This window comes from Corvus hawaiiensis, chromosome 13, assembly GCF_020740725.1.
Source record: "Corvus hawaiiensis isolate bCorHaw1 chromosome 13, bCorHaw1.pri.cur, whole genome shotgun sequence".
Classification (NCBI taxonomy): Eukaryota; Metazoa; Chordata; class Aves; order Passeriformes; family Corvidae; genus Corvus; species Corvus hawaiiensis.
In genome coordinates, this window is record NC_063225.1 from 9,920,520 (window position 1) to 9,936,575 (window position 16,056).

The 16,056-nt window shown below is 42.4% G+C and overlaps 1 protein-coding gene across 5 annotated transcripts in view; it reads right to left on the reverse strand.

Annotated features, from left to right (window-relative positions):
• Positions 1 to 347: 347 nt before the first annotated feature.
• CERS3 (ceramide synthase 3) overlaps positions 348 to 16,056 on the reverse strand; it is a 43,708-nt gene continuing 27,999 nt past the window's right edge. For 4 of the 5 annotated variants that reach the window (XM_048317456.1, XM_048317455.1, XM_048317453.1 and 1 more), the window contains one exon: positions 348 to 3,952. In XM_048317456.1, coding sequence (XP_048173413.1) covers positions 3,821 to 3,952 — 132 coding nt within the window. In that variant the 3' untranslated portion in view covers positions 348 to 3,820. The remainder of the gene's footprint in view (positions 3,953 to 16,056) is intronic. The other variant, XM_048317457.1, reaches the window with a different exon arrangement.

A 16,056-nucleotide genomic window follows, 5' to 3' on the forward strand; every position in this document is an offset into this window, starting at 1 on the left:
GATACAAACAGGTGTAACCTTCCTGGTGTACATAGGAGCACTTACAAGTACTTCAGTCAAAGCATAAATCTTGAATAATATAAAGGATGGATGAGGCCTCCATTAATTTTGTTTCCTCTCTGTTCATTAATTGTTCAGAAAAACACAAGTTCATTTACAGACATTGCTGTTAGGTCTTGTGAAGGTTGTGGATCATCCAGCTTTTTCCAGGCAATGGAAAAACTCGGAAGAGTAAGGAATTAGTTCCTGAAGTAACGAGGCTCTCATCGGAAAGCTTGGAGGGAATGGAAAGCAGAGAGGAGGACACTGTAAGGCAGAAAAAACAGGGAAATCCCTACATAGACAGCTGTTTTTAAAAAATATTTATTTGTAGTGTGTATTTCAATTGACCAGACAAAGTCAGTGGCATTAAGAACAAAAAAAAGGTAATTATACCAAATAATATGAATTGACAAAATGAGTTGTGTGGAGTAAAGGAGATCTGTAAACCCAATCCAGAGCAGGCTGGTAAATCTAAGTATGACACAAGTACGGAGGAAGCAGAGTACACACGGACAAGAACATCTGAGTTAAATCCAGAGAAATTAAATGGAACAGAAGAGTTTCCCCTGAGTCTTATGGACTAAGATTTGATTTTCAGTCTATAGCTCTATCTTTGGCATGGTCAAAGTGACACAGCAAAGCCAGATGCACAGGGTCAACTCATTGAACCAGGACACACTTTGTGAAATGGTAAAAATAAAATGTTAGAGTCTATCAGTGCTCCCATACAGGCCTGCAGTTATACTGCACCCGCACTTCGAGACTCTTCACAACGAGATTATAAAAATGTTGAATCTGCATTGCATTGCATTGAATAGACTGAAAATCTTGAAGCACCATGACATGAATTTCTTTAGCAGAAATTGTGCCCCCATGACCTCAACTTCTTGTTTCTGAGTTTCCATCAGTAAAAAGGGGAAATTAAACACACATAACTCCAGGAATGACCAATCTGGTGTTAACAGGGGACATTATGACAGCCTATTCCCACTTCTTTCTGTGCTGTGGGTATTTATTAGCAGGACTGAGTGATTTACATTCAGAATTTTTAGGGCTATCACCTTGGTTGCCCATGACAGTAATCCCTCTAAAAGGCCCTCTGTGGCCTGCCTGCCTTCCACCCCTCCCACTGCAATGTTATTTGGTTGTTTACTGTGCCCAGACTTAATCTTCACCTTCAGGATGTTATTTTCTTCCATATTCTTCTGTACTCACCCAAAATTTGCCTCAAAGTTTCATGTCTGAGTGTATTTATCTACCTTTTGTTCTTCCTTTAGGATCTCAGTTTCACATCAGCTTAGAACAACAGTTCTTGCAATTAGGTTGGATAACTGCAATCCAAAATTTTTCCTAGGCAAGACTCCAATAGAGTTAATTGGCTTCAGTGGGAGACTTGTCCTGAGTAGGAAAGGCAAGTTTTGGCCTCAAGGAGACTATAAATTCCAGTTTAAAAATCAGTAGTTGTTCAGAGGTTCATTCCTGTGACAACATCATTCTTTGTGTTTCCTTTCCTGAATTCCTTTCCTAGTCATAGGAGGAAAGCTTCTGGCACCAAAATCAAATGATAATGTCCTGGCCACCTCCCAAAATTCCATTACATCTCGAAGAAAGCACCGTTGTCTCTCTAAGGGAGTGTAAAGCCTCCAAGACGCCGGGTTTCCACGTTTTGTTAGGAAGGTGTTTTTCACGCAGGCAATAAATGAGCCCCGATAAGAACTGTGCCCCTGCCAAACTCTCCAGTTGCTTTACATGATGCCACCAGTGCTTATACTTCCCATATTCTGCCCCCCCCCTCCCCCCCCCCCCACAGTATTTAAGGTGTTCTCCTTATCTGTGCAGGAAGGGGACTGCTGGCCAAAGGCTGCTGAGGGGGTTCTGCCCACTCAGCCCAAGTGGCACCACTGAACTACAAGCACGGAGACAGGGGCCCCATTCCACCACCACACATCTCCCTTCCTTCTCAGAAGCTGTAGGCCATGCTCCTTCCTCAGTGTAATTCCCTTTGTGGTAAAACATGCACATTTGGGTCCAAAATGGTCCAAAACATAAGTAAAAAATTATAGACACCGTAAGAAAATTAAGCCTCTGTAACAAAGCCATCCTACAGCTTCTTGTAACTGCATGAAATCCACTTCTTTTTCATATCTGAGATTCCAAACATTTCCCATTCTTTCAATGTTTCAGTCACTGAATTACATCCCACTTGCCAAGGAAATCTTGGGAAAACAAGTCAGTCATATAATGCTTCCCGTAGGTCACCAATTCCTGCCGGAGCAGCCAGAGGGGAACAGAGCCGTTCTGAACCAAACACTCTGAACTGAGGCTATTCTAGGAGTGGTCCCCTGGCCTCTATCAAGCTACTGGATTTAGGTCCCCAGATGATCTCAGCTACTGTAGAACCACATGCAGAGCCTCTTGCCTCCCAAACTTATGACACAAATCCTTTATGACCTTGTGAGCTAATGCAGAGGGAAATGGGACTGGCACCACCCTGTTTACAAGGCCTGGGCTCTCCATGGAGAGCCCCGGGACTGAAAATGCTGCTGCAACCCCACTGGTGTTAGAACAGAAGTGCAAGTTTAGGGTAGAGGCACTTCAGGTAAGAGGAGCTGTTGCTCACTGGTTACAGCATATACAACAGCATGTGGCTGAAGTCACATCCAAGTTTGGGTCTAGCTGATGTGACTCCTGGATTTCATAAAAGAGCAGAGATGGAAATACAGATCCTGGTATCAAATGAACGCACAGCAGTGACAGTGTGACATCCTGTGCCAGTCCCGTGCTCCCCAGTGCTCGGGTACCTGCAGCAAACACTCCAGAACCACAGAGCAGAACTGGGTGGCCTCGCTCCAGAGAAGGGAGTATCCAAAGTTGTGAGACAAGCTCATGAGAAGGGAATAGATGAGATTTGCTTTTAACTTTCTGGTCTGAAGATGTGCCTGGAGCAGGAGGTGTTTGGCAGTTTTGAAGACAAAAAAGTGCACAAGAACCTGTGAAAAGACCCAATTTCCATTTGCCCTCTTCTCTCCCCTCTGTGCCTTCTGTTCTAACACTGGGCCAAAATGACTGAAAGACATCTAAGAAGCCTGGAGCTCAATGGAGAACTGGGGCTGAGTTTTGCTGTTTTAACAGCAAAGACTTCCTTGACACAGTATTTCAGCTATCTATCACTTCAGAGAAAGACAGTATTTCTGCATTGAAGCCAACACTTCACAGACAAATAATTTGAATTCTTCCATGTTTGCTTCCTCTGGCCTCCAGAGGAAATGAAATATAACTCAGAAAAATACCCATTTTGATGAGGGTTTAAACTGAAAAGTAAAGACTAAAATGCCAGTCACTGTACAGCACTGTCAAATTTTTCCCACATTGAGTAATTCTGGTCCCTAATGGAGTTCACACTACCTACCTACCATAAAATGTCTGTGATTTAAACTGTTTGATGAAATATATCTTAAATCAGATTGAAAACCAACACTAGAATCAATGGGACACTAAATTACTTGACTCTCTTGAGCTTTGCCCTTGTGGAGCACTGTCAGTCAGCGTGTCCAAACATCTTTCCACACACTCTGCAACGATTCCGAAAGTGGGTCATTAACACATTTTGTCATGTTATGCAATTTCTCCCTCTCCTCTAAACTGGGCTTTTTTCCAGGTCCAGTAGCCAACAATGAATCAATCACAGTCTCTCACAAGCCTTTTGACTTAAATCCTATCCTGTAGGTTGGGATAAAACCAGAGCAGGAATCACTGCAGGAGGTGAGGCAGGACAGGGCTAGTGGTGACTGCTGCTTAGGAGGTGTTTGCTTGACCCACTACTGTTCTTGTTGCCATTCTTTGTGGACTCCTCTTCAGTATCTGTAAGAGAATCTTCCTCTTCTTCATCGCTCCTATCATCTTTCAAGTCCTAGGGAGAAGAAAAGACTGTGAACATATTCTACTGCCCCCCAGAAACACACCCTGCCCCCAAAATGGAGAGATCGCTTAACAACACTTTAATCTTGCAGAACCAAATGTTCTTTAGTCAAAACTGCTTCCATGGCCTCAGCACAGCCACTTGACCCCTTCTTGCTCATATCTGCTTTTCCCTGTAAAGTGTTACTATTAATCCCTGAGTGCTGTGGGATTAATTAACAGCTGTGAAGTGCAGCAAAGATGAAAAGAATACTGTTTAAAAGCTAAATATGATGAATACACTCACCCAAACACAGGAGCTGAGAGGCTGCCTGCTTCTGACAGGTGTAAACTAAACAGTGGTGAGTTGTGCCAGCATCTCCCGGCACCAGCTTTGCTCAAAGACACTTGCTGACCCTAAAATGCTCTTTCCTGCTCAGTGGTGTACACAGCACGTCAACAGTGGCACAGGGGAGGCTATGTCTGTACAGCTATTGCATATCTTGGGTTTATCACCCTGCTAAGGAAACTGCCCAGGAGAACGGCTGCTCCATGAGCAGGGACAGAAGGGGTCAGTGAGGCAGTCTGGCCTTAGGAAAATCCCTCCCTAGCTCCATAGGGACAGCTCCTAACATTTGGCAATCATGCTTCATCCCAAACAGTCAAAAATGGAAGGAGTGAATGTTTCCACCACACAGACAAAAGTCATTGTGTCTACCCCTGTGTTTCAGGGAGAGGTGAGACCACGCTGTGCTGTTTGTCACGGCACATAAAATACACCATTAGTCTCCTATTTCTCAACTCCTGCCATATCCCAAGGCCCTACAGTGTGCTCAGAAGTTTGCTTCAAACAATCAAGGCTTCAGCATTAAACCCAAACACCCCTACTTTCCCTTCAGTGCACAAGCTCACAAGAGCAGCACCTGCCTGGAAGACTTTTCACACCAACGAGTGACCTGCTCCATAGACTTTGGGCAAGAATGCTCTAGTTAGAGATGTTGTACATCCAGAAAACTCTTCCTTCTTCCTGATTCCTAAGTGGTGCCCAAGAAGAGGCACCACTTGTTATCTTTTTGTACTGAAGGATGCTTGGCCTGAGAGAAACCTGGGGCTTATCCTCATGACAGAGAGAGTGCTGCCTCCCGAGCCATGTGCCTGGAGCTGGCAGGAATGTCAGCACAGAAATACTCTGCCTGCACAGCCACACTGGGACCACTCTGTCGTGGATAAATCTGTTCTTATGTCATCCATCTGGACCTCAGCGTCACAAGCAGAGGCTGCTTGTTCTCCCTGTGATGTGCCAAGGTCAGAGCGGTGATACAGGGAGGAAAAACCAGGGTTGTTCCTGCCCCTCCTGTATGTGCTCTCAGAATGAACTAACAATTCCACTTCCTTAGCGTGCTGCTCTGAGGTCTTTCTTAAGCACCAAATTCTTGCAGAGAAAATAAATAACAGCCCAGTAATAACTCATTCAATTGCAATCTCATATCCCTTCATATATTACACTCCTAGTAAAAGGTATAGGGCTAGAAAGCAAATTAAAGCCTGATCTCTGGCTCATCACAAACTATAAACTTCCTGGAGATTTTCTTTTGCCTTTTCCCTAACAACTTACAAAGGGTATCAAAACAAAAAAATCTTACTGTAAATACTGTAAAATAAACTTGGCATGCCATCAGTTAGAGAAAAGGCAAGACAGCCTTTCCCACACAATTTATGAGGTTCTGGCTCTTTCAGATCACCTCACTCGCTCTTGGTATTTTTGCCATTTGTATTTGCAGTAAAAGACAAATGCTGAGGGGGTGGGGGGAGGATTGTTGCTTTTCTGCCACCAGAAATGTTTCTGAAAGAAAAAACAAACTAATCCTAAGCAGTGTCTGATGCCAAATCCACTGCACTCCCTGGAAGCGCTCTCATCTCCCTGAGGCTGCACTGTGGGCAGTGACAGGGAGCAGCATTTTGGGGCTCACTGGGAGTAGAGTCAGGGAAGTTTGTGGTATTTCATTTGGAGTCCCTCCTTGTGCTGCACACAGGTTGCTGGTGCTCAAGCCTGTGCTTAAGAACAGCTGGCAAACTGCTCTGCTTTGAATGATGGCCACTATGTGATATTGATTCCTGTTTCCTATAGGAATGAGCTGGCATTTCCAGCATGGAACTGGAAACTCAGAGTTTGCTTCCCAGTTTTAATGCTGTCAAGCTGGATGCTCTGATTAAAGGCACTATATGTAGTAATTAAAAATCATGTCATGTTTTTTCCAGCCCACTGTAAAATGCCTGCCTTTGAGAGAACATCTTACAGATTTCAAAGCAGCAGAATTAAATTTCTTTGTATTCTGAAATAATCACTGAAAATTTCTTAATTTTGGGAAAAAGTGTTACTTCTGAAATCCTGATACTAATCAAGAAAAAATGCTGCTAAATTAAATTTAATTTTTACTATCTTTTGTACTAATAAACTTGCTTCCTGACAAAGTGTTTTTACAAATTCCTGCTTTAGGAAAGTCTAGCCATTTTTGTCTGGCTTAAGTGACAGAACTTGAAATAGCAATAGCTTCATCTGTAACTGGAAATCCAAACAAACCTGTCTTTGCAAACTGTTTAACAGACCATTATAAATATATTAAGATATCCTAAGTGAAGTTTGTGCCTCTTAACTTTGACCTTCTAATACTAACAAAAATTGTAACATTTCTAGGAATTTCCCTGCCTTAACACCAAGATGTTTTCTCTGAACCCCTCACATCATATATTATACTCATGTTTTCCAACTCAAAGGCTGTGCTCTGACTGTCCCTGAGCAGCAGCAGATGAATATACTATCAGGAACACAAGAGCTGGCAAACTGTAAATACCACAGCTGAGGCCATCATTAATACTCAATGCTTTAGTTTAATGGCATCAACTGCATTTATTATACTTCAGCTGGTTTAGAGTAACAGACAAAATGGATGTGTAGGTTTTCTGTTCTGGATGACTAACCAATTTAATCTTTATAAATGGATGAATGGTTTCAAGGTTTATGAGAAGCAACACTAATGCTATAAAGTCTGCAAGAGAGCCATTTGTAGTGAAGCCAAAGCCGCAAACTTTTATAATCTTTTTTCCTTTTGTTTAACCCTTCCACCTGCTGCTCAGTCTGCCTCTTTTAGTTAAATGAACCGTATTTGTTAAGGTAGTTTTGGCTTCTTGCATTTCACTGCTGTTAGAACATGTATCATTGAAGTCATTAGCACTACATGAACGGTAAAGGACCTTCTAAGTGACTTCACCATGGAAAAAGACTTCTCAAAGTTACAAGATGAACAAAATTCATAGGCCACCTCCCAGCCTCTTGTAAGCAGAAAAGTACTGGTCAAATCTCCATCCAAACTAACAGAGAATTTACTCCTAATTGTACAAGTTTGTCTCTCAATAAAGCACTCAGAAATCACTTCCCTCTTGACAAGCCCTTGGCCCTGCACTCCGCTACAGCTGAGGAGAGCAGCAGAAGGACATGGCTGTGCTGACAACTGATGGAAGTGTTGGTTTCCTTTCCCCTGGGCTGGTGACACCATGGGAACATCACTGCTGAAGTGGGGCTTCCCTCCTGCCCCCCTTTACTGGGAATGTGACACCTTCGTCCAGTGCATGCTGAGGTCACACTGCAGCCACGGCTCCATATCTGCCACAGCAGGGTAGTTCAAGTGGAAGGTGTAAGAGTGGAGGAAAAGACAGTGCCAAGTAGTATTAAACAGGCAAAAATATATTGTAGCAACGTGGACTGATCCTACAAACAGAGAGGAAGCCTGAGCAACATGCCTCTGGTTTCTCAGAAGGGGAAGGGCCCTTGCTAGCAAATGCACTGTCGGTTCCCTGTGAGGCTGGGGAGGCCCTGGCACAGATTGCCCAGAGAAGCTGTGGATGGATCTCTGGGAGAGTCCAAAGCCAGACTGGACAGGGTTTGGAGCAACCTCCTTTAGTGGAAGGTGTCCATGCCCATGGCAGGGGGTGGGATGGGATGAGCTTTAAAGTCCCTTCCGACCCAAACCAGTTCTGTGGTTCCATGATTCTTACTGTGTCCGTGTGAGTGGTGGGAGATGTTCCAGACCTAACTCACCTGGTGGGATCAACACTGACTCCAGGCTTCTCAGCAGCATAAGAAGATTTCAATTTGGCCTCTGACTGGACAAGACTAGAACCAATTAATCTTTTGGGTTAAGCATAGTTTACACCCACACAGTTAACTGGATTTCTCCTACCAAGTACTGATGTATCAAAACAATTCAGAGCTGATTCCAGAATTTTGGTTTTTAATCTGGTGAAATTTAGATTTTTGGACTTTCAAATACTTATTCTTATAATTTAGTTGGAATTTCCTGACTCTTAAATGTATCTTCTATTAAAATCAGAACCTTATACCTTAATTCTACCTTAAAAATATTTTCATTTAAACAGCCACAAACACATTGACTAGATCTTGATTTTTCAATGTAAAGACAGTAAATTCCACAGCACCTGCACATATGGAAACAGCTTGAAGTACAAAGATGAAAGCTATTAGTCAGGTCAGCAACCACCGCCTCAAATAAAAGAGATAATAAACAAGAGATAATAAAAAGTCTGTCCAAATAGATAGAAGGGGGTACTTTTCTAACAAATAATACTATAAAGTTGATGAATCTCTGAGTTCAACATGTTGAATTCAACATCAATAATTCAACTCAGCTGACATATGACTTAATAAGTCTTTACTTTCCTATTGAGACTAAGCAATATACATTTGGATTCAAGCAAACTCTTCTGTATTTCCAGCCTGGAAGATTTTATTGGAAAATATATTTCCCTTTTCAGCTCATACACACCAGGCAACATAAATAATGTTTATCTTCCGTGGAAGATACATAGTTGGACTCTGCTTTCTGCAGTTTTTAAATGAAGATGCAGACTTTCTAAGTTAATTGAATTGGACATCTTGTGGCAAAAAGTCCTCGTATTTAGTCTATCTCTTCTATGTAATACCATTCCCCAAGCTTTCCACTGGCAGTTTTCAGAGGGGACTCAAAGAAGACTTGTAAAAAACAAATTAAAAGTTACACTAATTCCACAATTATTGAAAAGAATAGCTTTATAAAACTAGATGTTGCTACTAGAACATGTCCCTGATTTTGACTGACAGGATAAATTTAACCCCAAGAAAACCTCACTGGTGGTGTCACTCAGCACAGCACACCTGGAACTGGGGCTCTAATGCCCCGAATGTTCTGAAGAACTAAGTCATTGTTTACAGCTAATCATGTTCTCTGTGGTTGCAGCCGAGTCTGCTGGCTGAGTTATTGAAATCCACTGACTAAACCTCGCACTGCGGTGTACGGGGCTTTACGGTAATGTCAAAAGCCCAGGAGGTACCGAGTGAGTCATAATGTCCCACTGCTTTTTGAATTATTCCAATTTTAAATCCACAGTTGGCAAAGAAACAAAGAACAAAATAATAGGCGTTTGATGCTGTTCTCTATAGTGAACTTTTTTTTACCCTAGGACAGAATTCGCGTTAAGCTAAGGAGTTCAGTGGTATGAACTTTTATCAGAACATGCACTTTTACTCCTTAGAAATGCTGTTTTGGCTACAGAACAGCTGATCAGACACTCGTGCTGCTCCTGGTGAGGTATGATACTGCACTTAATTAATATTTGGAAACAACACAGCTGCTAAAGAGTATTCCTACAGAAGCCTTGCAGCACTGTGTACTGAGGCCACAAAGCACAGGTATGTGACAGGCACTTCTGTCCAACAGGGACATTTCTCTACATCCTTAGACACGATTCCATTCCTGTTGTGATGCATCTAAACCTTATATCCACACTTAAACATCAATCTAATTTCAGTTGCATACCTAACAACTAACGTTTTTTTTCTTATATTCATATCACAATACCTAAGAGCATTTCCACACGCAAACACCCTGATATCAAGGCTGGATATGGAATACTTTAAGTAGCACCCTGTGAACAAAGTTTTATGCGGTTTCCTTACTGAGCCAAATGATACAGAGATGGGGACACCACTCCTCCCCCACCAGTTACAGAGGGACCCTGGAAATTGTGGTAGGCAGAGCCTAAGTTACACAAGATGAATCCCACCCTGGAGCTGCTTCACACCCATCCCTGCCTGCTCCGGCTGCCTTCTGTGCTTCCTGCTGTGGGGAACCTGCAGTGTCCTGTGCCTGATCAAAAGTCACTACAATTGTGTTACAGAGGACAAACTGCTCCTTTAAAGGATTTCCTCCCTTCTTGCCATGTAATTATGATTATGGAGCACTCCCAGGTCCTCCTAGGGAAACATTTTATTTAAATACAAGACAGAACAACTTTCTTTCTCAATTGATATTAACCTATCATTAACTAGCTTTATTTCAATCTTTTCTTAAATAGATTCACCAGATTGCAGTTCAGTAACTCCCTCTGAAAGCATAAGAATTATTCACCTCATAACAAAGTCACAATTCAAACCTCTGCAAAATATATTAAAAATAGTAAATGAAGGCATCAAAAGTTCTGTAAAGGCTTAGGCTTTGCTCTATGAACTGATTTTTGGCAATTGAAAAAAATAAATACATATGCACACTATTACATATATATAATTTTTATAGAGGTGTATACATAAAACTAGCAAGAAATTGAACTTTTCATAAAGATCTTGCTAGAAAATTAAAAGATACAAGCAGTTAAAATGAGAAGCCAGAAAACCTGTCAGCGAATACCCTTCTGTGAACAGCAAGGTAAAGCAATTAATTTTAGAACAAAAACTTTACCAACATTTGTCTTTTCTCTGAATCAGGAACTTGCACATCAAAAGAATAATTTGGATCAGGGATTTACTAGAAGTGGAGTTGCCTTGTGCCAGGGAACTCGCAGAGAGGGGAGGGGGTGCTTGTTTGGCCAGATCCATTGCTGGTGAAAACTGACACAATCCCATTGAGCCGTGCTCATTCCTACCAGCTGAGAGCCTGGCCCCAGATCAATGCCACGGGAATGGCCAGGCCAGGAAGCTTCAGGATTGCATGGAGGCTTGGGATTCTATTCTTAGAGGCAGTGGTCATCTGCAGCTCCTACTGAAGTCAAACTCAGCTACTTCGGAAAGAGCAGACTTTTATTGCATCAGAGCTGTTTATGGCACGGCCAATGTGAGACAGGCAAAGGGAGCATCCACAGCCCCAGTTTGTTGGATTCTGGCCAGAGGACTGAGGCTGCTCCTGCACAGTCCTGTGTGTGCACAACACGGCTGTGGAAGGGTACTTTTCCCAGTGCTCCCACCCCAGCATACCTTCACCACCTATCTATTACAATCACACGCTCACAATTTATTTTCTGCTGTTTCTCATTAGTTCATTCCTCCACAATGGTCACAACAGCCTTTAACCCAGGTTTTCAAACATTTACCTGATTTTTATATAATGTTCAAGTGAAAAATGTTGTGGAATTATGGGCATTCTAAGGAGAGTTTATTAAAAAATTGAAAAAAAAAAAATCCAGCAAAGAACATTGTTGCTGTATTGAAACCTGAGAAGTATATTTTAGTGTGTGGTATAACATACAATACACTAAGCATATATAACACACCTCCCTGGAAGTCACTGCTCAGCTGCTGACCCCTTTCAGAAGGGAGTAAATGTAAAGATTTAAATAGAAATCTGCCTTTTAACTCCCAGTGCCAGGAAAACTGGTTGAGGCTCCAGTGACCAAAGAGTGCTCTTGGATTGGCACAGTGGAGAAGAACTGGTGGCTTTTCCTCTTTCACAGGCTCTGCTGGGCTGCACACTTTGACAATATCCATGGCTGGGGGCAGCCTTGACTCCAAATCCCTGGAAGGGCAGGACTCCAGGGCTCCCCAGCTTCTCTGCTCCTTGCCTGTCACTGTGAATACGAGCCAGCAAACCTCGAACTCTTCTATGCTCCTTCTGCCTGCCTCCCACCCTCCTCCCTTGGATGAATTTGGCAGCATCAAGTGAGACATGTAGCCAGGCTTTGGGTTTAACTGGATTGCTGGAGCATAATGGGAAATACGCAGATGAAAGAAAGTCATAACAGGAAGTAATTTCCCTTTACTAGAGCACGAGCCTCCACACTACTGACCTGGCTGGCTAACTCCCATCTCCAGGCTATTAAACAGCTCACATCCCAAGGGCAATCATTTTAACCAACTGGGAAGGCTCCCAGATTGACTCGTTTTTATGTCTAAGAGAGAAAGCTTTCATTTGGCCTATTTTGCTCCCCTGATAAGCTATCCTCATGAGAAAATCTGCCAAAAATATTCATCTGTTGAGAAGCAACAAATTCAGCTTCTCCACAACCTGTTTTCCTTTAAAATGGAGAAAAAGCAACCCCTACTAATCTAGTTCAACCTGTCTTGTGTTTGTGCTAACGCTCCACTGAGAGAACTCAAACTCCAAAGCAGAACATCAGTGTGTATTGGCCCTTCCCAGTCTAGAAGGGAACAACAAAATATCCAGGAAAAGCTTTTCTACAACTTCCCAGTTCCACAGTCATGAAAATGTAACTCACTAGGATTATCATTAGCCTCTAAAATTGCTGCTTTTAAAACAGCCACTTGGAATTAAGGCAAGTGCACCTGTAGGTCTGTTTTACCAGCACCCCAACCCTAACTGGGCAGCACAGGCCTAACAAAACATGCAAGTAAAAGAAAACAAAAATCTTATGTGCCTCTAGGTTAGGAAATAAACCCTGTCCTCTGTTTAAGTCCTGTAGTATGGCATTTTTCTGAAGGGAATGACTTTTCACTGAATGTGCTAATTCTCATTAAATTTCAATTCGTTTGATGCAAGCAGATCAAGCATTAAAAAAGCAAGAGGAAAAATGCTGCAGTAGAAAAATGATGGCTGGGAACAGCAGAAGTATCATAACAAGCACTTCACAGCTCTCATTTCAACCCAAAATAGTATTTTCTTATCATTTTCAGTTTCCCCTACTCTGTTTTTAGTCATTCTTTGAACACTAACTCTCACTGTTGCCTTGGGAATTTGGGCCAAATAAGGAATGAACAAACGGACAAGGATATGCCCAACCAGTCTTTAGAAAGCTTACCAAGTACAAAATGCCAAAGGAATATTGAACATAGACAGGTTTTTAAAGAGCGACTAGTCCAAAATCCTGATCTACAGCAATGCAGGGTCTTTCCCCCTTCAGGAAGAGGAAAGAACCACAGTGAATCCAAGAGAATTGCTGCTGATGACTCCTAAATAACAGCAGCCACTAGTGAGCAGCTCACTGCCTTCCTTGAAGGTGGTCTGATGGTGGCAAAACAATTACAAGAGCAGGAAGACCTATTCCTGGACACACTACAGTCTGTTAGAAACCTGCCATTACCCTCCACTGATGGACTTTGCATCAGCCCTGAAGTATCCGAGACACGTGGACATCTTGCCCATTTCCTACAACTTACACATATTTTTCAAGATTTAAACCACTATAGTCTCAAAACCTTAACTCAGTGTGTAATGGGTTTAACATATATTTTACATCTTAATTTGCCATAATAATGTGGCTATAAGCTGCTGTCATTCACTCCCTTTTTCTGACCTTGGAAATAAAACGTTTAATCTCCATGGGATTTTCCTGGCGAGATGTTTTAAATCAGTGCATATGTACATACTTCTCTATATGCTTTTTCAATTTTCCTAAAATATTCTCATATGTGCAGACATGATGACTAGACATGTTTCAGTGGTGCTTGAAACTTGATACAAGTGGGTAATTTAACCATGTAATTGAACAATATTACAGAAACACACGGAGTTTCCTAGCAACAAAAGGCCTTGGACATCAAGATGGCAGCCAGCAGCTAACATTGCAATTGCCTGACCTAACTTGAAAAGAAATTACACTGAAGAATGTTCTCCTGCCTCTTGAAACAGAACTGGTACATGGCTACAGGTCTGACCTCAAAGAGTTTTCTTACAGGCCTTACTCCCACACGAGGTGACAAATGTCATATGAGAAAGGACATTTAGGGAATATTTATATTTTCCAGAGGTAAGAATAATGGATTTGAAAAATTTAATTCTGTACCCTCAAGTTTACCCCCATGGAAAACAAAAGGCTTCTTAATATGAAGTAGCTGAGTATAGCTGAGCTTGTGGATGTAGAACCCCCCCTTGTTAGGGCATTCCCAGAGTACCAAGGGAAAGGTGCCATAAGTCTTCATGATCCTGGAGACCACCAGTGCTGCTCTGTGCCACCAGTCTCTGTGCCAGAGACTCCCATGGCTGAGAAAACAGGACACACAGGGATGGCAGAAGATAATCTCCCTTCTTCCATTTTCCTTCATTTTCATCCATCTCTTGCTGCAGTATTTGGGAGGAGGAAAAATGCAAGATTTTTAGTCCAAATTCTTTTTTGCTGAAGCAAGTCAGTTGGCTGAGCAGTTATCCCAGAGGACTGAGGATAACTGTCCCCTCTGTTGGTGCAGAGGGGAGGTGACATCTGAGATGAAGAGCTTCTGACCAGCCACTCTCAGTCAAAAGCCATCTCCCTCCTCAGGAGGAAGAGCAAAGTGTGGAAGAAGCCACCAGCTCTTGAGGCTGCAGTGACCCCAAAACTCCAGGATGGCTCTAGGCAGAGAGAGCACTGAAAAAATTCCTTACACCCTTCTATGCTCAGAACTTGCTTCAGTTAAACAACAAGAGAAGTCCCTATTCCCAGTTACACCATGACTTCATTTTTCCATCTGAAGTAGCTAACTGTTACTTCAAGAAAAATATCAAAAATTTCTAAGTTTTCATTCAGAAAACAGGCAGTCTTGGGCAGAGAAACAAACCCCTTTTAAGATGAGGATGATGGTCTACTGGTATTTCCCTAAAATAGCAGCAGCTATTTGTGTGCAGCATGTCTACAACAAAGATGTTGGTATAAAAATGCTGCCTTGCCAACACCATTCTTTTCAACATTGCCTTTCCAGCTCTGGAGGCAGTGGCTGCTTTCACAGCCAAGTTTGCCACTGCTATGGAAAACAGGCTGCACATGCAAGCCAGCTGAAGTCATCCAGACTGAAAAGGGCCCAGGCTGCTGCTGCTACCACTGTAAAAATGTTATTTGGAAGCCCTCTTCTCAGAGAGCTGTATAAGGAATCAAAAGTCCATGGTAGGGATGCAGGCTTGGTGCTTTCCCATTTTTTAGCAGTGATGAACACAACAAAGCTCTTACCTCAAAAGAAAACATTTCTTCCCCTTACAAAGGCACATAGGCAGGGCACAGGGGCCTTATATAGCTGGCCTGGCAATGTCCTCTTCACCACTGCATCTGAGCACCTTCTTGCACTGTGCTCTCAGAACCCCAACCAGTGTGGATGGAGAGCTCTGCCAGAGCCTTCCTTTTCTTCTGCTGAGAGGCACAGGGATGTCTCTCCCTTCATCAGAGGGGTTGTGCACAGAGAACAAGAATAGCACAGAGACAAGGCCAAAATCACAAAAGAAAACAAGCAGCACTTTACCACTCAATAAGTCATGCCAGAAATAATGTAGTAATTAGTCAAACAGAGGTAAATGACACACAAGAAATACAAGATTCTCAGTGTCTAAGGGAACATAGAAGCTTGTTTTAGAGGCAGAGCAACACAAACCATTTCCTCCACAGATTTGTCCCTTCTGTGCTGCTGTTTGCTGTCTAACGAGGTCTGAGTTTGTAACTTCTAGGGCAGATGTTGGTCTCCCTATGATACCCAGCTGTCTATTTGCAAAAGATTTGACAGAATCCAAAAATCCAATAATTACAGGATGGTTCCTGTTAGCACTCAAACAACAATTAAATACAGGGAGAAAGGGATATTTCTATTTCCTTAAGATGATTCACAGCCTTAACTGCTTCAGATAAAAGGACAGTCAGTTCAATTAAGCTTTCGTTTCTTGAGCCTCAGAAGAAATACCATTTTTCAACAGCACAACTTCAATTTCGTCTTAACTAGAAAAATATACCTGTCAATACTTGTGCCAAATCTTAGAGACATTCTCCAAAGTCCTTCTCTTAATGCTTTATGCTAAATATTTTATCCACCCTGCACCCCACTGCATGCTTCACTGCACGAGACCTCATGAAAATGTCACTACTTCAGGCAATCAAATGAGACAT